Source organism: Heterodontus francisci, chromosome 34 (genome assembly GCF_036365525.1).
Source record: "Heterodontus francisci isolate sHetFra1 chromosome 34, sHetFra1.hap1, whole genome shotgun sequence".
NCBI lineage: Eukaryota > Metazoa > Chordata > Chondrichthyes > Heterodontiformes > Heterodontidae > Heterodontus > Heterodontus francisci.
Window position 1 is genome coordinate 16284137 of NC_090404.1, and position 25104 is coordinate 16309240.

At 51.8% G+C, this 25104-nt stretch overlaps 1 protein-coding gene across 1 annotated transcript in view; it reads left to right on the forward strand.

The window, feature by feature from the left end:
• The first annotated feature begins 241 nt into the window (after positions 1–241).
• LOC137348671 (zinc finger protein 536-like) overlaps positions 242–25104 on the forward strand; it is a 42649-nt gene continuing 17786 nt past the window's right edge. Inside the window, exons 1-3 of the mRNA XM_068013930.1 lie at positions 242–295; positions 8106–9999; positions 11427–11527. Coding sequence (XP_067870031.1) covers positions 242–295; positions 8106–9999; positions 11427–11527 — 2049 coding nt within the window. The remainder of the gene's footprint in view (positions 296–8105; positions 10000–11426; positions 11528–25104) is intronic.

Below are 25104 nucleotides of genomic sequence, written 5' to 3' on the forward strand. Positions count from 1 at the left end.
CAGACATGGCACCGCACCCCGTCCGAGGTCCAAAAGACGCGGTAGGCCGTCCCCTGGAACTGCACATCAAACTGGCCTTCCGAGTCCTCCTCCTGCGCCAGCTGCATCAATAACTGGTGGCGGAAGGAGTAGACATGTTGGAGGCTGTGTTCCCGAAGACCAAGCCGGACTGGGGTGATCCCTGACCTCACCTCCCCCAGATGGTGTAGGTGGGGGAGGAGGAGCTCACTGGGAATGAAGGATGGGATGTTGGATAGCATTAACCACTGCGCAGTGGCCCCCAGAGGGTCCACCGGTAGGAAAGTCCCACCCACAGTGAGCCCCTTATTCAGGGCCAGGGACACCGCCCGCTCAGTCTTTAGAAAAAACACAGCCTTCCCATACATCTTTGAGGCCGCAACAATGGCCGAGGGGCCGACAACCTCGGCCATTGCCTTCACGCAGGCCTCAATGGACATGTTGGGGTGGGGATAGCTCTTCACCCCATGGCTGTATGTTATTAATTTAAAAGGTGACGGGGCCACGTGGGCAGCCACAGAAGCTGCAGCTGCATAGGTTGTAGAGGGCCCCGCCACCTGTGATGAAGGGCTTGCCATGGGTCTAAGAGCTAACCCACCCCAAATTGTAGGCTTGAAAATAACTTTATGCACAAAACAAACAAACAAAAGGTTAGGGGAGAGGCTGAGGGAATAGAGGAGAGGGAAAGACAGGCTGTAAGGGATGACTTTCTTTCCTTTCTGGAGGTGGTGCACACAGCACACTTCGTCTTCTGGTTGGGGGAGGCGTCTTCACCTGGGCCAGCTGAAGCTGCCCAGGCACTATTTATTCCCTTCTGTATATTCGCCAGGCAGCTTCAGCTGACTCAGGCTGGGCAATTGGGGTGGGGAGGGAGCTTCCTTGCAACTTAAGTGCAACTGCACAGCTCCCTACAGAATTGTATAGCCCCACCCCTTGTTCTTCTGGGCTCTTCCACCTCCCACAACAGTCCAAATAAAGTAAGAGTCTGGTGCTCAACGCCCACCTCGAAATACAGGCTTAATCCAAAAGTCTTTCCTCCTCTGCAGCAAAAGTTGTTGAAAGTTTTTGCAGTGTCTCCTCAGCTCTCCCTCTCCAGCAGCACCTCCAGCAACTGACTGCAGCACTGTCAGCTGCACCTCATTGATGCACTCAGGTATTCCAATTAGGCAGCATCCAACCCAGTGTTTTTTTTCTTCTTTTGCAGAGGCAGCTTTACTCTGTATCTAACCCCGTTTTTTTTTTTTCTTTTTTTTTCTCCCCCGTTTTTTTTAATATATTTTATGTCGAGGGGGCCTTTATTCCTCAGGCCCCCATTATATATATTTTATATGTCGAGGGGGCCTTTATTCCTCAGGCCCCCTTTATATACACACTTATATTTTTAAAATAACTTTATTAAAACCAGATAAATAAACAAAAAACTCAAATTAAAATGCCATTCTCGGCGTTGACAATGCACTCCAGTCCCTGCGGTGCCCACCGGTCGCGGAAGGCCTCAAGCGTACCGGCGGACACCGCATGCTCCTTTTCCAGGGACACCCGGGCGCGAACGTAACCGCGGAAGAGGGGCAGGCAATCGGGGAGGACAGACCCCCCCGACGGCCCGCAACCTGGACCTGTGAATTGCCACCTTGGCCAGGCCCAGGAGCAGACCGACGAGGAGATCCTCCTCCCGGCCCAAGCCCCTCCGCACCGGGTGCCCAAAGATCAGGAGCGTGGGACTGAAGTGCAGCCAGAATTTGAGGAATAGCCCCTTCAGATACTCAAAGAGGGGCTGCAACCTCGCACACTCCGTATAAATGTGGAACACGGACTCGTCCAGGCCGCAGAAAGTACAGGTGGCCTGGGAGTCCGTGAACCTACTTAAAAGCCTATTGCACGGGACTGCTCTGTGCAGCACCCTCCATCCCAGGTCCCCGATGTAAAGGGGGAAGACTCCCGCGTACAGAGACCTCCATCGGGGTTTCCCCTCGCCGCCAGATGGCAACGCGGACCGCCAGGGCGTGTCCGGCCGGCTGACGAGGGCGAGGAAGTGGAGAGTGTGCAGGAGCAGCCCGTACAGGAAATCCCTCCGCGCCGATTGGAATGGCACGGAGGGCATTTCCGAGAGGCGGCTCGGGTTGTGTGGGACCGGCTCCCGAGGTGGGTTTCGGGGCCTGGGTCCGATGAGCAGTTCCGGCCGAGCGGGAGTCAGCTCGGCCGGGATCGCTCCGCACTCCCGAGCCCCCTCGCCACCCGCAGTGAGGGACGTCCCGGGGGTTTCGGCTACTCCTCCGCCCGCCGGACCGTCCCCGGAGTCGGCCGCCCGGACAGCCGAGGCGCTCTCCTCCGCCGGCGGGGGAGTGCCCTGACTGGAGGCGACCATGTTCCAGACTCGGAAAAGATCCCGGTAAAAGACAGGCAACTCCCTCAGAGAGGCGCGGCTAACGGACTCCACCGGGAGCTGCGTGTCGTCTTGAAGGCAGTGACACTGGCGGAAAAAATACGTCGCCAGCGCACACCATCTGGGAGGACGCTCGACGTACAGGTATCTCTGCAGGGTCCGAAGGCGGAGAGTCGCAGCCTGGGTGCGGACGCACACCAGCGACTGACCGCCCTCCTCGATCGGGAGACTCAGGACCGCAGCAGAGACCCAGTGTTTCCTCTTGCCCCAGAAGAAATCGACGACTTTCTTCTGGATCTTGGTGGCAAATACAGGGGGCGGGGCCAAAGTGACCAACCGGTACCACAGCATGGAGGCCACCAGTTGGTTTATGACCAATGCTCGGCCCCTGTAGGAAAGCACTCGGAGCAGTCCTGTCCAGCGCCCCAGCCGAGCGGTGACTTTCGCCTCCAACTCCTGCCAGTTTGCCGGCCAGGCTTCCTCAGCGAGGCTAAGGTGGACTCCCAGATAGAGGAGGTGCGTGGTGCTCCACGCAAAAGGTGTCATCTCCTCCGGCAGGGAGTCCACCCGCCACTGACCAACCAGGAGTCCGGAACATTTCTCCCAATTGATCCTCGCGGAGGACGCGGCAGAAAAGGTCTGCTGGCAGTCGCGCATCCTCCGCAAGTCAACGGGATCTGTGATTGCGAGGAGCACGTCGTCGGCGTAAGCCGAGAGGACGACCCGCATGGCCGGCTCGCGCAGAGCCAATCCCGTCAACCTCCTGCGAAGCAGGCACAGGAAGGGCTCCACGCAGATGGTATACAATTGGCCGGACATGGGGCACCCCTGACGCACTCCTCTCCCAAAGCGAAGGGGCGCCGTCAAGGACCCGTTAACTTTGACTGGACACTCTGCGGCGGCATATAAAAGTCGGACCCGGGCCACAAAATGCGGCCCGAGTCCGAAAGCGCGCAGAGTCTCGAAAAGGTAATCGTGATCCACCCTGTCGAACGCCTTCTCCTGATCGAGGGAGAGAAAGGCGACCGACTGACCAGTCCTCTGGGAAAGATGGATCAGGTCCTGGACCAGGTGAATGTTGTCCTGGATGGACCGGCCCGGGACCGTGTAGGACTGGTCGGGGTGGATCATGTGGGCCAGCACGGAGCCCAGGCGGGTAGACATAGCCCGGGCAAAGATCTTATAATCCGTGCTGAGGAGGGAGACCGGACGCCAGTTTTTAAGCAGGCGGAGATCGCCCCTCTTCGGCAGCAGGACGATGACCGCCCTGCGCCACGAGAGGGGCATCTCCCGGTCGCCAGGCTTTCCCCCAGGACCCGCGCGTAATCGTCCCCCAGGACGTCCAAGAACGCCCTGAGGAACTCCACGGTCAACCCATCCAGCCCTGGGGATTTGCCCCTCGAGAGCTGGTGGAGGGCGCCAGTCAGCTCCGCCAACGTGAGCGGAGCCTCCAATCCTTCGGCGCCCTCCGGGCTGACCTGCGGCAGGTCCTCCCACAAAACTCTGCGCGCATCCTCGCTGGACGGATCCGGAGAGAACAACGCACTGTAATACGTCCGGACCAGGAGGCCCATTCCCTCCGGATCCGTGATGGAGGATCCGTCGTCGGCCAGCAGCTCAACGAGCTGCTTACGGACCCCCCGCCATTTTTCCAGCGAGTAGAAGAAGGGAGAGGCGCGGTCCAAATCTTCCAGGATCTGGATCCGCGACCTCACGTACGCGCCTCGGGACCCTATGAGCTGCAGGTCCCTCAGCGCGCCCTTCTTCTCTTTGTACGCCTGCCACAGAGCCGGGTCCACGACGGCACGACCGCGGCGGGACTCCAAGTCGAGCACCTCCCTCTCAAGGCGCCCGATCTCGGCTTCCCGCCTCTTGGTTGACCCCTTCGCGTACTCCTGACAGAAGACGCGGATGTGAGTCTTGCCCACATCCCACCATAGCCTCAAGGAGGGGAAGCCCCCCTGCTTCCTTCTCCAGTCGGCCCAGAATCGACAGAACGAGTCCCGAAATCGCACGTCCTCCAGCAGCCGGTTGTTAAAGTGCCAGTACGCGGACCCTGCCCGCGTGCAGAGCGGAGTGAACTCCGCCCACACCAGGTGGTGGTCCGAGCACGGCACCAGCCGCATGGAGGCCGCCGAAACACGGGAGACGTACGCCTGCGAAATGTAGAGGCGGTCGATTCGCGACCCCCCTCCTCCAGACCTCCACGTGAAGGCGCTGGAGTCGGGATGGAGATTCCGCCAGACGTCCACCAAGTTAAGGGAGCTGATCAGTCCCCTCAACTTCTCCACCGACGCTTGGCCGCGCTGGGGACCGGAGCGATCCCCCACCTCGAGGGTGCAGTTAAAATCCCCCCCGAGGATGATGCACTCGCCGCTATCGATGGAGCTCAAGAGAGCGGACACTTCTTCAAAGAAGCGCGCTTGCAACGCGCCGGGCCTGGGCGCGTACACGTTCACAAAGTGGAGCGGCACGCTACCCAGGCGAACGGCGAGGTGGAGCAAGCGGCCCGGCACTAGCTCCTTGACCCCCAAGATCTCCAGCTGAAAAGTCGGGGCCAACAAGATAGCCACCCCACTAGAAATAGGGGTGAGGTGACTCATGTAGACCCCACCCTGCCACTCCAGGAGCCAGGTGGCTTCGTCTCCCGGAACGGTGTGGGTTTCCTGCAGAAAGCTCACCGCGTATCTCCCTTCCCTGAGGACTGAGAGATTGTGAAATCTGCGGTGAGCCCCTCTGCTGCCGTTGATGTTGAGGCTGGCTATGGTTATCTTCATGTCAAAGGTAATTAAAACCCGTCACAAACACCTCACTGTGAGGAGGGAGTGGAAGTGCACCTGGCCCTCCACTCCCCCAGCAACCCATTGAGGAACACATTAAACGGCGCCTCTCAAACAGTTTCACGTCAGCGCGCTTGCCCGCTATCTTAAGGGCGGCACGGACGGACTGTATGATCAGCGCCAGATTCGACCAACGGTCGAGGGCCAGCTGAACTTTATTGTGGCAACCTCTGCAAGCCGCGAGGAAATCCCGGAGTTCCGCCGTGGGGATGAGAGGAGATTCGGTGGGAGGCACGAGGGACTCCACCACCTCACTGGCGATGGAATCAAGATCATCCTCAGTGCCCCGCAGCGAATCCCCATCCTCCTCCGGGTCGTCACCGCCAGCGGCCGACATATCTACCACACTCTGTGGGGCGGACATCCCGGCCGCGCCAGCTGGTCCTGCCTCCGTCACGATCCCACCCCCAGGATCGATGGCGGAGGAGTCCTCTCTGGGTTCTATTGTGAAACTGGAGCCTGTAGGCACCAGCGGTTCAGGACCCCCCTCCACCTCCGTCCCCAGGGCAATGAGTGGTCCAGGGGAGACAGAAGTTCTCGACTCCGGGAAACCAGCCGGAGCCGAGACTGGAGGCGGAGGGAGGAGGCTATCTCCCACTCCGCCAGCACCCACAGGCCCAGCAGATGGGGCAGCATTCTCAGTTATAACTGGGTCGGGTGTCTCCTGGTTGGTGGTGGACTCCGGCTGGGAGGCCCGACCCTCTGGGGCCTCGCCCTCCCCTTCATTCAGGACACCCGACCCAGTAGCAGTGGCAGAATGGGCGGCTTCCCCAGGGTCCCCCACCACAAGCAGGGCCCCACTTACTCCTTCAGGAGGGGCCTCACGTACCGGGGCCATCCCCTCCCCTCCATCCTGAGGAATAGGGAGCACCTGCCCGGACTTTGTAGCCTTGGTGGTGGCGGTAGGGGGTACCTGAGGACCAGAAACAGGAGGCAGCTCCCCTCCAACAGATGGGCCCTGCACCTCAGGGCCCTGTGTTATTTCTGTGGAGGGGTGCCTTCTCCTCTTTTTCGCACTTGGGCGCGGATACTCAGAGACCTCCATGTCATCAGAGGCCTCCGCCTCCGCACCCTTTTTTCCCTTTTTAGTCACCCTGGGCCTGAGCCCAGCCCTGGGACAGGTGGATTCCATGGGAATGGGCTTTGGGCTGAGCTCAGGCTCGGGTTGAGTCAAAGTGTCCAGGGGACGCGCCTCATGATGTTTCTTTTTTGCCCGCGTCTTCCTTCCGCTCGGACGGACACTCCCCTCCCTGCCCGAGGCTGTGAAAACCACAGCCTCCGGAACCGACTGAGCGGTGTCTGTTGGATCTGCGGGGGGAGTGGGAGGAGGTGCTATGGAACCACTCTGGGCCGCCGAGGTGGAGCTGGCAGCCGGGAGGTTGGGGCAATTCTTACGAACATGCCCCACCCCCTTGCAGACGTGGCACCGCGCTCCATCCGAGGTCCAGAAGACGCGGTAGGCCGACCCCTGAAACTCTATACCGAAGTGGCCCTCCAAGACCTCCTCCCGCGCCAGCTGCATGAATAGCTGGAGGCGGAAGGAGTAGACATGTCGGAGGCTGTGCTCCCGAAGACCGAGCGGGACTGGGGTGATCCCTGACCTCACCTCCCCCAGATGGTGTAGGTGGGGGAGGAGGAGCTCATCAGGAATGAAGGGTGGGACGTTCGACAAGGTTACCCGATGTGCAGTGGCCCCCAGAGGGTCCACTGGCAGGAAAATCCCACCCACTGTGAGCCCCGTACTTAGGGCGAGGGACACAGCCCGCTCGGTCTTCAGGAAGAACACAGCCTTCCCATACATCTTTGAGGCTGCAACAATGGCCGAGGGGCCGACAACCACGGCCATTGCCTTAACACAAGCCTCAATAGTCATATTAGGATGGGTGTAACTCTTCACCCCATGCTTTGATGTTAAGATTTTAAATGGTGACGGGGCCACAGGAGCAACTGTCGCAGCTGCTGCAGCATAGGAGGGCCCCGCCACCGCTGAGGACTGAGAAGTCATGGGGCGGAAGAGTTACAAGCACTTTGTTGATAGCAAAAAAAAAGAAAAGAGCAAATACAATAAATCAAAAATGTAACACTTAAAGGATGTAGCACAGGGGAAGAGGCTGAGGGAGAGGAAGGCCAAGAGGAATCAGTCTTTGTTGGTATTTTGAAGAATTCTTGTAGCTGGTCTTCCAGTTGGGAGGGTGGGGTGATGTCTTCACCTGGGTCAGCTGTAAGCTGCCCAGGCACACGCCTCCTTCGATGTTCAGATAATAAGTCTCTTCACCTGGGCAGCTCCAGCTGTCCCAGGCTTAATAGTTGGGGTGGGGAGGGAGCTCCCTATCCAAAGATGTTAAACACAGGAGCTCCCTATTGAACAATACAGCCCCACCCAAGGTCTTCAGGTCTCTTCTTTCCCCACCCCCAACAATCAATGAAAAAGACTTTCAGTACCAAGCAAACTCACAAAAAGAGCTTCCAGTTCTTCCAGTTCTCTGCCTTCCTTCCTTTGTTGAAATTTGGAAAAAACTTTTGTTTCAGTTTGAGTCTCCCTCTTGCAGCAGTCACACAGCCTGCAGCCTCCAACCTCTGCACACAGCCACAGTCAGCTGCACCTCGTTGATGCACTCAGGCTCCCAAATCAGAGAGCAGCCAATCCCCGTGCTGTACCTGTCCTGCGAGTGTTTGATGGGGACAGTGTTGATGGAGCTTTACTCTGTATCTAACCCCGTGCTGTCCCTGTCGTGTTCTCTGTTGTCCATCACTGACAGTCCTCAGAGGGTAACCCTAGGTCGATAGAAATTTAACGCTGAAAAGGTGTTTGTCGGTCAAGATTGTGTCTGCTGCCTGGCTGACGTTGTATCTATTTCTTTCAGGTCATGGAGGAGATCGTGTCACCCTGCAATGATCCGTCGCTTGCTTCCGAAGCTTGCGGACTGCAAAACCTCCAGGAAGCCTCCGACCCTGCTTTCGGGGCCCCGGAGCCACAGGAGGAGAACGGCTTGGAGCCACTGTGGCCCCTGGGCGGGATGGACATCTCCGAGCTGGACTACGAGGAGCTGGACCTGCAGCGCTTCTTCAACAGCCCGGGCCTGGGCCTGGCGTCGGAGCTGGGCGAGGCCGAGGGCGGGCGGGTCCGCCGCAAGTTCCCCTGCTCCATCTGCGGCAAGCGTTTCCGCTTCAACAGCATCCTCTCGCTCCACATGAGGATCCACACCGGCGAGAAGCCCTTCAAGTGCCCATACTGCGACCACCGGGCGGCCCAGAAAGGCAACCTGAAGATCCACCTCCGCACCCACCGGGTCAACGGCGACGGCAAAGGCCCCGGGCGGCCCAGCGAGGAAAACCGCCTGCTCCTGGAGCTGGAAGAGAGGGCCATCCTGCGTGACAGGCAGGCTAAGGGAGCGGCTGTGCCGGCCAGGCCCGAGGGGGGCTGGCAGGAGGGTGGAGGCGGGCCACCGTCGGAGGAGGAGGAGGAGGGGGAGGGGGAGGGCGGCGGCGCCCCTCCCCCGAGCCCGGCAGGCTTCCGCTGCACCTTCTGCAAGGGCAAGTTCAAGAAGGCGGAGGAGCTGGAGCGACACGCCCGCATCCTGCACCGGCCCTACAAGTGCACGCTCTGCCAGTTCGCCGCTACGCTGGAGGAGAGGCTGATCGAGCACGTAGAGGAGGCCCACCTGGCGCCCGGCCCCCCCCAGGAGGCCCAGGGCAAGGCCCCGGAGGGAGGCAAGGAGCGGGGGCCGGCCCCGCCCGCCTTCCGGTGCCAGGTGTGCGGACAGGGCTTCACCCAGTCCTGGTTCCTCAAGGGCCACATGCGCAAGCACAAGGACTCCTTCGACTATGGCTGCCAGGTCTGCGGCCGCCGCTTCAAGGAGCCCTGGTTTCTCAAGAACCACATGAAGGTCCACCTCAACAAACTGGGCCTGAAGCTGGCTCCTCGCGGAGGGGAGAGGAGGAAAATGGGGGGGGCCTTCATCGCCTCCGCCACCGCTGCGGCCAGGCCCCGTGACACGGTGGGGGAGCCGGGCCTGCTGGCCTACGATGCCTTCTACTCAGGTCTGCTGCTGACCGCTGGACCTAGGCCAGAAGGAGGAGGAGGAGGCGGCCATAGTGGAGGCAGTGACAGGAGAGTTGTACCCTGGCCGCGGGAGGTCGAGGAGGATGAGGGGGGCTCCCTGCCGGACAAGCGCTCCCTCCTGGGCTTCCTGGACTTGGCAGCGCCTGGGGGCGGCAACTGCATTGAGCGGCTTCAGGCAGCGGCACGGGCGGCCGACGTGAACTGCAGTGGACCGCAGCTCTGGCAGCTGGTGACGAGGGGCCTGGCACGGGACCAGGCCCTGCTGGCACGGGACCTGGAGGCGGTGGAGGCCGCCTGGCAGAAGAAACAGCAACAGCAACAGCAGCAGCACCTCTCCCGGATGTTGGCCCTGTCCTGGCGGAAGGGCCCCTTGCCGCCAGCCGCAGCCCAGGCCCAAAACGGCGGGACCGTGCCCTCAGGGAGACGCGGGATGGACGGAGGGGCTGAAAGGCAGGAGAGGTCGACCGAGTGCCCCAGCTGTGGCCGAGGGTTCAGGACCTACCAGCAGGTGGTGGTCCACTCGAGGGTCCACAGGAAGGGGCGGACAGGTGATGGGGACGATTGGCAGAGGGTCCCGCTGGCCGGCTTCGGTCCTTGCAGCCGCCTCACCTCCTCCGAGGGGTGCGGCCCCTCTGTGCCAGTGGGGCTGCATGGCGATGGAGGAGAAGGTACCGGCCTCCCACCTGGACCTCAAGGTATGACCCCCGAACAACTACCCCCCACCCCACCACCAAAATGTTGATCGGATCGGATGTGCCATCCCATTATAGGGAGAACATTAAAGCCATAAGCAGTATAGATACACCAGTGTTAAGATATTATAGTTATGAGGGCAGACTTGAGATACTAGGGCAAACAAAGCTGCAGGCAGAGAAGGCCAGTGATCGAGTTTTAAAAAAAAATGATAGGTTTTAAATACAGGAAAATTATTCACCAGCATGGTACCAGCGATGAGGGAACTTCAGTTATGTAGAGAAACTAGAGAAGCTGGGTTAATTAGTAATTGTATCGTAAAAGATCCTCTCGGGAAGAGTGATCATAATATGATAGCATTTCACATTGCCTTCGACAGTGATATGGTTAAGTCCAAAACTAGCATCTTAAAATTTGAACAAAGCTCATTACAGAGGTATGGGGCAAGCTGGCTAAGGTAGATTGAGAAATTAGATTAAAAGATATGATAAGCAACAGTCAACCTTTAAAGAAATAATTCATTTTCCTACATTACAACAGTGGCTACACTTCATTGGCTATCAAGCACTTAGATGTCCAGTGGTCGTGAAAAGCTCTATATAAATGCAAGTCTTTCTTTTTATAATTGTCAATGAATATATATTCCGTTGAGGAATAAAACCTCCACTGGGAAAAATGCAGAGTTGTGGCTAACAGGATTATAAGAAAAAGCTTACAATGTTGCCGAAAAGAACTTGAGACCTAGCTGGGGTTTAAAAAATTAGCAAAGGATGACAAAGGAACTGATAAAGAGGGAGAAAATTCCAAATGAGAGTAAACTAGCAATAAATACAGGAACAAATTGTAAGAGCGTTCACAAGTAGAGATTAACAAAAGTAAACATGGGTCCCTTAGGTGTTGAGACAGGAGAAATTATTATGGGGAATAAGGAAATAGCAGAGACATTAAACAAATATTTTGCGCCTGTCTTCACAGCAGAAGGCACAGAAAAATATATCAGAAATAGTGGGCAACAAGGGTCTAATGAGGCTGAGGAACTTAAAATAATTAATATTGGTAAAGAAAAAGTACTTGATAGCCTACTAGAATATATTATTAGGGACATGGTACAGGGCACACGGAAATCACTATGATTAGGTAGAGTCAACATAGTTTTATGAAAGGGAAATTGTGTTTGACAAAACGATTAGCATTTTGGAGCTTGGTAACTAGTAGGGTAGATAAGGGGGAACTGGTGGATGTAGTATATTTGGATTTTCAGAAGACATTTTGATAAGGTGCCACACAAGAGGTTAGTGCGCTAGATTAGGGCACATGGGATATATATTGTGGACTGAGAATGGATTAACAGGAAGAAAACAAAAAGTAGGAATGTACAGGTCACTATCAAGTTGTCAGGTTGTAACTAGTGGAGTGCTGCAATGATCAGTGCTTGGGCCGCAGCTATTTGCAATCTATATCAATGACGTGGGTGAGGGGTCTGAGCGTAACGTACCCATGTTTGCTGACAGTACAAAGCTAGGTGGCAAAGTAAGCTGTGACTCTGGGTCTGGGACTGTGTCTCCCTGACTCTGGGTCTGGGATTTCATCTTCCTGACTCTGGGTCTGGGATTTTGTCTCCCTGCCTCCAGGTCTGAGACTCTCTCTTCCTGACTCTGGGTCTTGGACTCTCTATCCCATACTCCTGGTCTGGGACTGTGTCTCCCTGACTCCGGGTCTGAGATACTCTATCCCTGCTGTGTCTTGGATGGTGTCGAGCTTCTTGAGTGTTGTTGGAGTTGCACCCATCCAGACAAGTGGAGAGTGTTCTATTACACTCTTGACCTGTGCTTTGTAGATAGTGGACAGGGTTTGGGGAGTCAGGAGGTGAGTATCAAGAAAGGGGTTTGGTCATTTAGGACTGAGATGAGGAGGAATTTCTTCACTCTGAAGACTGTGAATCTTTGGAATTCTCTACCCCAGAGAGCTGCAGATGCTCAGTCATTGAGCAGATTCAAGACTGAGATTGGTAGATGTTTGAACCCTAAGGGAACCATGGGGATCGGATTGGGACAGTGGGGCTGATGTAGAAGAACGAGGGGACGCAGATTTAAGATTTTGGGCAAAAGGGAAGTTGTGAGGAAGAATTTTTTTGTTTATACAGCGAGTGACAACAACCTGGAACTCGCTGCCTATGGGGTGAGGAGGGCGATGGAAGCGGAGACGATCAATGATTTCAAAAGGAAATTGGACGGGCGCTTGAGGGAAATAAACTTACAGGGCTAGGGGGATAGAGTCGTGGTACAGGGCTGGCTGAATTGCTCCAAGGAGTCGGCATCAATGGGCCAAATGGTGTCCTCCTGTGTCATAATGGCTGTAAATTTATTCGTGATCTTACTGAATGTTGGAGCAGGCACAGGGCTGTTTCTCATGCTCCTAGTTCTCATTCTCCTCAGAGCAGAGCAGATTTAATAGAGGCGTTCAAAATAACAAGGGATCTTGATAGAGCAGCTGGTGAAAACTATTTCCACTGGCAGAAGGGTCGGTAACCAGGGGACACCAATTTATGGTATTGAGTAAACCAGAGGGGAGATAAAGAGAACTATTTTTACGCAGCGAGTTGTTGTGATCTGGAATGCGCTGCCTGAAAGGGTGGTGGAAGCAGATTTGGTAGTAACTTTCAGAAAGGAACTGGATAAATAGTTGGAAAGGAAAATTTTGCAGGGCTACGGGAGTGGGACAAGTTGAATTAGAACCAGCACAGGCTCGATGGGTCAAGTGGCTTCCTCCTATGCTGTACGATTCTATTTCTCCTGGTTGAGGTGTGAGGGACAAGGGTTCATTGAGTTAAAATTGTTACAAGAGTGAGGAGGAAGGGTCGGCGAAATTTCTTAGGGACGGGGTTGCTGGCATGTGGAATGATTCTGCACAAGAGTAGAGAGATAGAAACTGTTCCCATTGGCGGAAGGGTCGGGAACCAGTGGACACTGATTTAAGGTGACTGACAAAAGAACCAACAGCGACATGGGGAAAAACTTTTTCACGCAGTGAGTGGTTGGGATCTGGAACGCACTGCCTGAGAGTGCAGTGGAGGCAGATTCAATCGAGGCATTCAAGAGGGCATTGGATTGTTACCTGAAGAGAAAACAAATGTGCAGGGCAACAGGGAAAGGGCAGGGGTGTGGGACTAAGTGAGTTGTGCTTGCAAAGGGCCAGCACAGACACAATGGGCCGAATGGCAGCCTTCTATGCTGTAACTGTTCTACGATTCTATTCTATTCTACATGGGATGGTTGAGACAGAGACCATTCCATCATGCAAGGGAAAACTGAATCAATACTTGAAGCAAAGAATAGAGGAGATAGGGGGAGAGTGGGGCAATGAGATTAGTTTGGGATTGATACAGGGATATGGGGAGAGAGTGGGGCAGTGGGATTAGTTTGGGATTGATACAGGGATATGGGGAGAGAGTGGGGCAGTGGGATTAGTTTGGGATTGACACAGGGATATGGGGAGAGAGTGGGATTGGTTTGGGATTGATACAGGGCTATAGGGAGAGAGCGGGACAGTGGGATTAGTTTGGGATTGATACAGGGATATGGGGAGAGAGTGAGGCAGTGGGATTAGTTTGGGATTGATAGACGGCTGTGGGGAGAGAGCGGGGCAATGGGATTAGTTTGGGATTGATACAGGGCTATGGGGAGAGAGTGGGGCAATGGGATTAGTTTGAGATTGATACAGGGCAGTGGGGAGAGAGTGGGGCAGTGGGATTAGTTTGGGATTGATACAGGGCAATGGGGAGAGAGTGGGGCAGTGGGATTAGTTTGGGATTGATGCAGGGCTATGGGGAGAGAGTGGGGCAGTGGGATTAGTTTGGGGATTGATACAGGGCAGTGGGGAGAGAGTGGGGCAGTGGGATTAGTTTGGGATTGATGCAGGGCTATGGGGAGAGAGTGGGGCAGTGGGATTAGTTTGGGATTGATACAGGACTATGGGGAGGGAGTGGGGCAGTGGGATTAGTTTGGGATTGATACAGGGCAATGGGGGAGAGAGTGGGACAGTGGGATTAGTTTGGGATTGATACAGGGCAATGGGGGAGACAGTGGGATTAGTTTGGGATTGTCCTAGCAAAGAGCTAGCATAGACCTGATGGGCCAAACAGTCTCATTTTGCATTTCAATTGTTCTAACCGTGGATATTTGAAGTCAGGACATTATGGCTTGGATAAGCAGAGGAGTAAAATACAAATCATCTGTTATTTGTGCATCCATGGGGTACGTTAAAGCTTTCAAATGTACTGAGGAAGTATCATGTAGGACAGATAAAATTCTGGGCATGACTCATGCAAATACATCAGAAAAGGCTGCAGAGAGAGGGCACCTTGACTGATAGGAACAAGAGGAAGCCATCCTATACCCTTACCCAACAAAAATCTATCAGTCCCAGTTTTACATATTTCAACAGCCCTTATGGGGGGAGAGAGTCCCAGATTTTCACAAGTCTTTGTGTGAAGCAATGCTTCCTGACATCCCCCCTGAAAGGGATGGCTCTCATTTTAATGTTTTGCCCCCTTGTTCTGGACTCCGCCCCCCCCCCCCCCCCACACCGCACCCCCGCCACCAGAGGAAACAGTTTATGTCTAAATACCCTATCAAATCCTTTCATCTTGTTCACCTCGATTAGAACTCCCCAATAATCCTCCGCACTCAGGGCAATACTCCAAGGCCAACAAATCCTTCCGGAGGTGCGGTGTCCAGAACTGAATGGAGTGCTCCAGATGGGATCTGATCATCTGAGCAGTACAGCTGAGGAAAAACTTCCCGACATTTGCATTCCATTCTGATCCCTTGGAAAAGGGAAGAGCAGTGAGGAGAGATGGAGGGGGAAAATCGAGGGTGTAAACTATTAAATGGGACAGAGGGGGTTAAGGAGGGTCCCGATCGAGGGTGTAAAATATTAAATGGGACAGAGGGGGTTAAGGAGGGTCCCGATCGAGGGTGTAAAATATTAAATGGGTCAGAGAGGGTTAAGGAGGGTCCCGATCGAGGGTGTAAAGTATTAAATGGGACAGAGGGGGTTAAGGAGGGTCCCGATTGATGGTGTAAAATATTAAATGGGTCAGAGAGGGTTAAGGAGGGTCCCGATCGAGGGTGTAAAATATTAAATGGGACAGAGGGGGTTAAGGAGGGTCCCGATCGAGGGTGTAAAATATTAAATGGGTCAGAGAGGGTTAAGGAGGGTCCCGATCGAGGGTGTAAAATATTAAATGGGACAGAGGGGGTTAAGGAGGGATTCGATCGAGGGTGTAAAATATTAAATGGGACAGAGGGGGTTAAGGAGGGATTCGATCGAGGGTGTAAAATATTAAATGGGACAGAGGGGGTTAAGGAGGGTCCCGATCGAGGGTGTAAAATATTAAATAGGACAGTGGGGGTGAAGGAGGGTCCCGATTGAGGGTGTAAAATATTAAATGGGACAGAGGGGGTTAAGGAGGGATTCGATCGAGGGTGTAAAATATTAAATGGGACAGAGGGGGTTAAGGAGGGTCCCGATCGAGGGTGTAAAATATTAAATGGGACAGAGGGGGTTAAGGAGGGATTCGATCGAGGGTGTAAAATATTAAATAGGACAGAGAGGGTTAAGGAGGGTCCCGATCGAGGGTGTAAAATATTAAATGGGTCAGAGGGGGTTAAGGAGGGTCCCGATCGAGGGTGTAAAATATTAAATGGGACAGAGGGGGGTAAGGAGGGTCCCGATCGAGGGTATAAAATATTAAATGGGACAGAGGGGGTTAAGGAGGGTCCCGATCGAGGGTATAAAATATTAAATGGGACAGAGGGGGTGAAGGAGGGTCCCGATTGAGGGTGTAAAATATTAAATGGGACAGAGGGGGTTAAGGAGGGATTCGATCGAGGGTGTAAAATATTAAATGAGACAGAGGGGGTTAAGGAGGGTCCCGATCGAGGGTATAAAATATTAAATGGGACAGAGGGGGTTAAGGAGGGTCCCGATCGAGGGTGTAAAATATTAAATGGGACAGAGGGGGTTAAGGAGGGTCCCGATCGAGGGTATAAAATATTAAATGGGACAGAGGGGGTTAAGGAGGGTCCCGATCGAGGGTGTAAAATATTAAATAGGACAGAGGGGGTTAAGGAGGGTCCCGATCGAGGGTGTAAAATATTAAATGGGACAGAGGGGGTTAAGGAGGGTCCCGATCGAGGGTATAAAATATTAAATGGGACAGAGGGGGTTAAGGAGGGTCCCGATCGAGGGTGTAAAATATTAAATGGGACAGAGGGGGTTAAGGAGGGTCCCGATCGAGGGTATAAAATATTAAATGGGACAGAGGGGGTTAAGGAGGGTCCCGATCGAGGGTATAAAATATTAAATGGGACAGAGGGGGTTAAGGAGGGTCCCGATCGAGGGTGTAAAATATTAAATGGGACAGAGGGGGTTAAGGAGGGTCCCGATCGAGGGTATAAAATATTAAATGGGACAGAGGGGGTTAAGGAGGGTCCCGATCGAGGGTGTAAAATATTAAATGGGACAGAGGGGGTTAAGGAGGGTCCCGATCGAGGGTATAAAATATTAAATGGGACAGAGGGGGTTAAGGAGGGTCCCGATCGAGGGTGTAAAATATTAAATGGGACAGAGGGGGTTAAGGAGGGTCCCGATCGAGGGTATAAAATATTAAATGGGACAGAGGGGGTTAAGGAGGGTCCCGATCGAGGGTGTAAAATATTAAATGGGACAGAGGGGGTTAAGGAGGGTCCCGATCGAGGGTGTAAAATATTAAATAGGACAGAGGGGGTTAAGGAGGGTCCCGATCGAGGGTGTAAAATATTAAATGGGACAGAGGGGGTTAAGGAGGGTCCCGATCGAGGGTATAAAATATTAAATGGGACAGAGGGGGTTAAGGAGGGTCCCGATCGAGGGTATAAAATATTAAATGGGACAGAGGGGGTTAAAGAGGGATTCGATCGAGGGTGTAAAATATTAAATGGGAGAGAGGGGATTAAGGAGGGTCCCGATCGAGGGTGTAAAATATTAAATGGGAGAGAGGGGGTTAAGGAGGGTCCCGATCGAGGGTGTAAAATATTAAATGGGACAGAGGGGGTTAAGGAGGGATTCGATCGAGGGTGTAAAATATTAAATGGGACAGAGGGGGTTAAGGAGGGTCCCGATTGAGGGTGTAAAATATTAAATGGGACAGAGGGGGTTAAGGAGGGTCTCGATCGAGGGTATAAAATATTAAATGGGACAGAGGGGGTTAAGGAGGGTCCCGATCGAGGGTGTGAAATATTAAATGGGTCAGAGGGGGTTAAGGAGGGTCCCGATTGAGGGTGTAAAATATTAAATGGGACAGAGGGGTTTAAGGAGGGTCCCGATCGAGGGTGTAAAATATTAAATGGGACAGAGGGGGTTAAGGAGGGTCCCGATTGAGGGTGTAAAATATTAAATGGGACAGAGGGGGTTAAGGAGGGATTCGATCGAGGGTGTAAAATATTAAATGGGACAGAGGGGTTTAAGGAGGGTCCCGATCGAGGGCGTAAAATATTAAATGGGACAGAGGGGGTTAAGGAGGGTCCCGATCGAGGGTGTGAAATATTAAATGGGACAGAGGGGGTTAAGGAGGGATTCGATCGAGGGTGTAAAATATTAAATGGGAGAGAGGGGGTTAAGGAGGGATTCGATCGAGGGTGTAAAATATTAAATGGGAGAGAGGGGGTTAAGGAGGGTCCCGATCGAGTGTGTAAAATATTAAATAGGACAGAGGGGGTTAAGGAGGGATTCGATCGAGGGTGTAAAATATTAAATGGGAGAGAGGGGGTTAAGGAGGGTCCCGATCGAGGGTGTAAAATATTAAATGGGACAGAGGGGGTTAAGGAGGGTCCCGATCGAGGGTGTAAAATATTAAATGGGAGAGAGGGGGTTAAGGAGGGTCCCGATCGAGTGTGTAAAATATTAAATAGGACAGAGGGGGTTAAGGAGGGATTCGATCGAGGGTGTAAAATATTAAATGGGAGAGAGGGGGTTAAGGAGGGTCCCGATCGAGGGTGTAAAATATTAAATGGGACAGAGGGGGTTAAGGAGGGTCCCGATCGAGGGTGTAAAATATTAAATGGGACAGAGGGGGTTAAGGAGGGTCCCGATCGAGGGTGTAAAATATTAAATGGGACAGAGGGGGTTAAGGAGGGTCCCGATCGAGGGTGTAAAATATTAAATGGGACAGAGGGGGTTAAGGAGGGTCTCGATCGAGGGTATAAAATATTAAATGGGACAGAGGGGGTTATGGAGGGTCCCGATCGAGGGTATAAAATATTAAATGGGACAGAGGGGATGAAGGAGGGTCCCGATCGAGGGTATAAAATATTAAATGGGACAGAGGGGATTAAGGAGGGTCCCGATCGAGGGTATAAAATATTAAATAGGACAGAGGGGGTTAAGGAGGGTCCCGATCGAGGGTATAAAATATTAAATAAGACAGAGAGGGTTAAGGACGGAGCCGATCGAGGGTGTAAAATATTAAATAAGACAGAGAGGGTTAAGGACGGAGCCGATCGAGGGTATAAAATATTAAATGGGACAGAGGGGGTTAAGGAGGGTCCCGATCGAGGGTATAAAATATTAAATGGGACAGAGGGGGTTAAGGAGGGTCCCGATCGAGGGTATAAAATATTAAATGGGACAGAGGGGGTTAAGGAGGGTCCCGATCGAGGGTGTAAAATATTAAATAGGACAGAGGGGGTTAAGGAGGGTCCCGATCAAGGGTATAAAATATTAAATGGGACAGAGGGGGTTAAGGAGGGTCCCGATCGAGGGTATAAAATATTAAATAGGACAGAGGGGGTTAAGGAGGGTCCCGATCGAGGGTATAAAATATTAAATGGGACAGAGGGGGTTAAGGAGGGTCCCGATCGAGGGTATAAAATATTAAATAGGACAGAGGGGGTTAAGGAGGGTCCCGATCGAAGGTATAAAATATTAAATGGGACAGAGGAGGTTAAGGAGGGATTCGATCGAGGGTGTAAAATATTAAATGGGACAGAGGGGGTTAAGGAGGGTCCCGATCGAGGGTGTAAAATATTAAATGAGACAGAGGGGGTTAAGGAGGGTCCCGATCGAGGGTATAAAATATTAAATGGGACAGAGAGGGTTAAGGAGGGATTCGATCCAGGGTGTAAAATATTAAATGGGACAGAGGGGGTTAAGGAGGGTCCCGATCGAAGGTATAAAATATTAAATGGGACAGAGGGGGTTAAGGAGGGTCCCGATCGAAGGTATAAAATATTAAATGGGACAGAGGAGGTTAAGGAGGGATTCGATCGAGGGTGTAAAATATTAAATGGGACAGAGGGGGTTAAGGAGGGTCCCGATCGAAGGTATAAAATATTAAATGGGACAGAGGAGGTTAAGGAGGGATTCGATCGAGGGTGTAAAATATTAAATGGGACAGAGGAGGTTAAGGAGGGATTCGATCGAGGGTGTAAAATATTAAATGGGACAGAGGGGATTAAGGAGGGTCCCGATCGGGGGTGTAAAATATTAAATGGGACAGAGGGGGTTAAGGAGGGTCCCGATCGAAGGTATAAAATATTAAATGGGACAGAGGAGGTTAAGGAGGGATTCGATCGAGGGTGTAAAATATTAAATGGGACAGAGGAGGTTAAGGAGGGATTCGATCGAGGGTGTAAAATATTAAATGGGACAGAGGGGATTAAGGAGGGTCCCGATCGGGGGTGTAAAATATTAAATGGGACAGAGGGGGTTAAGGAGGGTCCCGATCGAAGGTATAAAATATTAAATGGGACAGAGGAGGTTAAGGAGGGATTCGATCGAGGGTGTAAAATATTAAATGGGACAGAGGGGGTTAAGGAGGGTCCCGATCGAGGGTGTAAAATATTAAATGAGACAGAGGGGGTTAAGGAGGGTCCCGATCGAGGGTATAAAATATTAAATGGGACAGAGGGGGTTAAGGAGGGATTCGATCCAGGGTGTAAAATATTAAATGGGACAGAGGGGGTTAAGGAGGGTCCCGATCGGGGGTGTAAAATATTAAATGGGACAGAGGGGGGTAAGGAGGGATTTGATCGAGGGTGTAAAATATTAAATGGGACAGAGGAGGTTAAGGAGGGTCCCGATCGAGGGTATAAAATATTAAATCGGACAGAGGGGATTAAGGAGGGTCCCGATCGAGGGTATAAAATATTAAATGGGACAGGGGGGATTAAGGAGGGTCCCGATCAAGGGTATAAAATATTAAATGGGACAGAGGGGATTAAGGAGGGTCCCGATCAAGGGTATAAAATATTAAATGGGACAGGGGGGATTAAGGAGGGTCCCGATCAAGGGTATAAAATATTAAATGGGACAGAGGGGATTAAGGAGGGTCCCAATCAAGGGTATAAAATATTAAATGGGACAGAGGGGCTTAAGGAGGGTCCCGATCGAGTGTGTAAAATATTAAATCGGACAGAGGGGGGTTAAGGAGGGTCCCGATCGAGGGTGTAAAATATTAAATGGGACAGAGGGGGTTAAGGAGGGTCCCGATCAAGGGTATAAAATATTAAATGGGACAGAGGGGATTAAGGAGGGTCCCGATCAAGGGTATAAAATATTAAATGGGACAGAGGGGCTTAAGGAGGGTCCCGATCGAGTGTGTAAAATATTAAATCGGACAGAGGGGGGTTAAGGAGGGTCCCGATCAAGGGTATAAAATATTAAATGGGACAGAGGGGGTTAAGGAGGGTCCCGATCGAGGGTGTAAAATATTAAATGGGACAGAGGGGGTTAAGGAGGGTCCCGATCGAGGGTGTAAAATATTAAATGGGACAGAGGGGATTAAGGAGGGTCCCGATCGAGGGTGTAAAATATTAAATAGGACAGAGGGGGTTAAGGAGGGTCCCGATCGAGGGTGTAAAATATTAAATCGGACAGAGGGGTTAAGGAGGGTCCCGATCGAGGGTGTAAAATATTAAATCGGACAGAGGGGTTAAGGAGGGTCCCGATCGAGGGTGTAAAATATTAAATAGGACAGAGGGGGTTAAGGAGGGTCCCGATCGAGGGTGTAAAATATTAAATCGGACAGAGGGGTTAAGGAGGGTCCCGATCGAGGGTGTAAAATATTAAATGGGACAGAGGGGATTAAGGAGGGTCCCGATCGAGGGTATAAAATATTAAATAGGACAGAGGGGATTAAGGAGGGTCCCGATCGAGGGTGTAAAATATTAAATCGGACAGAGGGGTTAAGGAGGGTCCCGATCGAGGGTGTAAAATATTAAATCGGACAGAGGGGTTAAGGAGGGTCCCGATCGAGGGTGTAAAATATTAAATAGGACAGAGGGGGTTAAGGAGGGTCCCGATCGAGGGTGTAAAATATTAAATAGGACAGAGGGGGTTAAGGAGGGTCCCGATCGAGGGTGTAAAATATTAAATCGGACAGAGGGGTTAAGGAGGGTCCCGATCGAGGGTGTAAAATATTAAATGGGACAGAGGGGGTTAAGGAGGGTCCCGATCGAGGGTATAAAATATTAAATGGGACAGAGGGGATTAAGGAGGGTCCCGATCGAGGGTGTAAAATATTAAATAGGACAGAGGGGGTTAAGGAGGGTCCCGATCGAGGGTGTAAAATATTAAATCGGACAGAGGGGTTAAGGAGGGTCCCGATCGAGGGTGTAAAATATTAAATGGGACAGAGGGGGTTAAGGAGGGTCCCGATCGAGGGTATAAAATATTAAATGGGACAGAGGGGATTAAGGAGGGTCCCGATCGAGGGTGTAAAATATTAAATGGGACAGAGGGGGTTAAGGAGGGTCCCGATCGAGGGTATAAAATATTAAATGGGACAGAGGGGATTAAGGAGGGTCCCGATCGAGGGTGTAAAATATTAAATGGGTCAGAGGGGATTAAGGAGGGTCCCGATCGAGGGTGTAAAATATTAAATGGGACAGAGGGGATTAAGGAGGGTCCCGATCGAGGGTGTAAAATATTAAATGGGACAGAGGGGGTTAAGGAGGGTCCCGATCGAGGGTATAAAATATTAAATCGGACAGAGGGGATTAAGGAGGGTCCCGATCGAGGGTATAAAATATTAAATCGGACAGAGGGGATTAAGGAGGGTCCCGATCGAGGGTATAAAATATTAAATGGGACAGAGGGGGTTAAGGAGGGTCCCGATCGAGGGTATAAAATATTAAATGGGACAGAGGGGATTAAGGAGGGTCCCGATCGAGGGTGTAAAATATTAAATGGGACAGAGGGGGTTAAGGAGGGTCCCGATCGAGGGTATAAAATATTAAATCGGACAGAGGGGATTAAGGAGGGTCCCGATCGAGGGTGTAAAATATTAAATCGGACAGAGGGGATTAAGGAGGGTCCCGATCGAGGGTGTAAAATATTAAATGGGACAGAGGGGGTTAAGGAGGGTCCCGATCGAGGGTGTAAAATATTAAATGGGACAGAGGGGGTTAAGGAGGGTCCCGATCGAGGGTGTAAAATATTAAATGGGTCAGAGGGGGTTAAGGAGGGTCCCGATCGAGGGTGTAAAATATTAAATGGGACAGAGGGGGTTAAGTCGGACCCGATCGAGGGTGTAAAATATTAAATGGGACAGAGGGGGTTAAGGAGGGTCCCGATCGAGGGTGTAAAATATTAAATGGGACAGAGGGGGTTAAGGAGGGTCCCGATCGAGGGTGTTAAATATTAAATGGGACAGAGGGGGTAAAATATTAAATGGGACAGAGGGGGTTAAGGAGGGTCCCGATCGAGGGTATAAAATATTAAATGGGACAGAGGGGGTTAAGGAGGGTCCCGATCGAGGGTGTAAAATATTAAATGGGTCAGAGGGGGTTAAGGAGGGTCCCGATCGAGGGTGTAAAATATTAAATGGGACAGAGGGGGTTAAGGAGGGTCCCGATCGAGGGTGTTAAATATTAAATGGGACAGAGGGGGTAAAATATTAAATGGGACAGAGGGGGTTAAGGAGGGTCCCGATCGAGGGTATAAAATATTAAATGGGACAGAGGGGGTTAAGGAGGGTCCCGATCGAGGGTATAAAATATTAAATGGGACAGAGGGGGTTAAGGAGGGTCCCGATCGAGGGTGTAAAATATTAAATGGGACAGAGGGGGTAAAATATTAAATGGGACAGAGGGGGTTAAGGAGGGTCCCGATCGAGGGTATAAAATATTAAATGGGACAGAGGGGGTTAAGGAGGGTCCCGATCGAGGGTGTAAAATATTAAATGGGTCAGAGGGGGTTAAGGAGGGTCCCGATCGAGGGTGTAAAATATTAAATGGGACAGAGGGGGTTAAGGAGGGTCCCGATCGAGGGTGTTAAATATTAAATGGGACAGAGGGGGTAAAATATTAAATGGGACAGAGGGGGTTAAGGAGGGTCCCGATCGAGAGTGTAAAATATTAAATGGAACAGAGGGGGTAAAATATTAAATGGGACAGAGGGGATTAAGGAGGGTCCCGATCGAGTGTATAAAATATTAAATGGGACAGAGGGGATTAAGGAGGGTCCCGATCGAGTGTATAAAATATTAAATGGGACAGAGGGGATTAAGGAGGGTCCCGATCGAGTGTATAAAATATTAAATGGGACAGAGGGGATTAAGGAGGGTCCCGATCGAGTGTATAAAATATTAAATGGGACAGAGGGGATTAAGGAGGGTCCCGATCGAGAGTGTAAAATATTAAATGGGACAGAGGGGATTAAGGAGGGTCCCGATCGAGTGTATAAAATATTAAATGGGACAGAGGGGATTAAGGAGGGTCCCGATCGAGGGTGTAAAATATTAAATGGGACAGAGGGGGTTAAGGAGGGTCCCAATCGAGGGTGTAAAATATTAAATGGAACAGAGGGGGTAAAATATTAAATGGGACAGAGGGGATTAAGGAGGGTCCCGATCGAGGGTGTAAAATATTAAATGGAACAGAGGGGGTGAAGGAGGGTCCCGATCGAGAGTGTAAAATATTAAATGGGACAGAGGGGGTTAAGGAGGGTCCCGATCGAGGGTGTAAAATATTAAATGGAACAGAGGGGGTAAAATATTAAATGGGACAGAGGGGATTAAGGAGGGTCCCGATCGAGGGTATAAAATATTAAATGGGACAGAGGGGATTAAGGAGGGTCCCGATCGAGGGTATAAAATATTAAATGGGACAGAGGGGGTTAAGGAGGGTCCCGATCGAGGGTATAAAATATTAAATGGGACAGAGAGGGTTAAGGAGGGTCCCGATCGAGAGTGTAAAATATTAAATGGAACAGAGGGGGTAAAATATTAAATGGGACAGAGGGGATTAAGGAGGGTCCCGATCGAGTGTATAAAATATTAAATGGGACAGAGGGGATTAAGGAGGGTCCCGATCGAGAGTGTAAAATATTAAATGGGACAGAGGGGGTAAAATATTAAATGGGACAGAGGGGATTAAGGAGGGTCCCGATCGAGTGTATAAAATATTAAATGGGACAGAGGGGATTAAGGAGGGTCCCGATCGAGGGTATAAAATATTAAATGGGACAGAGGGGGTTAAGGAGGGTCCCGATCGAGGGTATAAAATATTAAATGGGACAGAGGGGGTAAAATATTAAATGGGACAGAGGGGATTAAGGAGGGTCCCGATCGAGTGTATAAAATATTAAATGGGACAGAGGGGATTAAGGAGGGTCCCGATCGAGGGTATAAAATATTAAATGGGACAGAGGGGATTAAGGAGGGTCCCGATCGAGGGTATAAAATATTAAATGGGACAGAGGGGGTAAAATATTAAATGGGACAGAGGGGATTAAGGAGGGTCCCGATCGAGTGTATAAAATATTAAATGGGACAGAGGGGATTAAGGAGGGTCCCGATCGAGGGTATAAAATATTAAATGGGACAGAGGGGGTTAAGGAGGGTCCCGATCGAGGGTATAAAATATTAAATGGGACAGAGGGGATTAAGGAGGGTCCCGATCGAGGGTATAAAATATTAAATGGGACAGAGAGGGTTAAGGAGGGTCCCGATCGAGGGTGTAAAATATTAAATGGGACAGAGGGGGTTAAGGAGGGTCCCGATCGAGGGTGTAAAATATTAAATGGAACAGAGGGGGTGAAGGAGGGTCCCGATCGAGAGTGTAAAA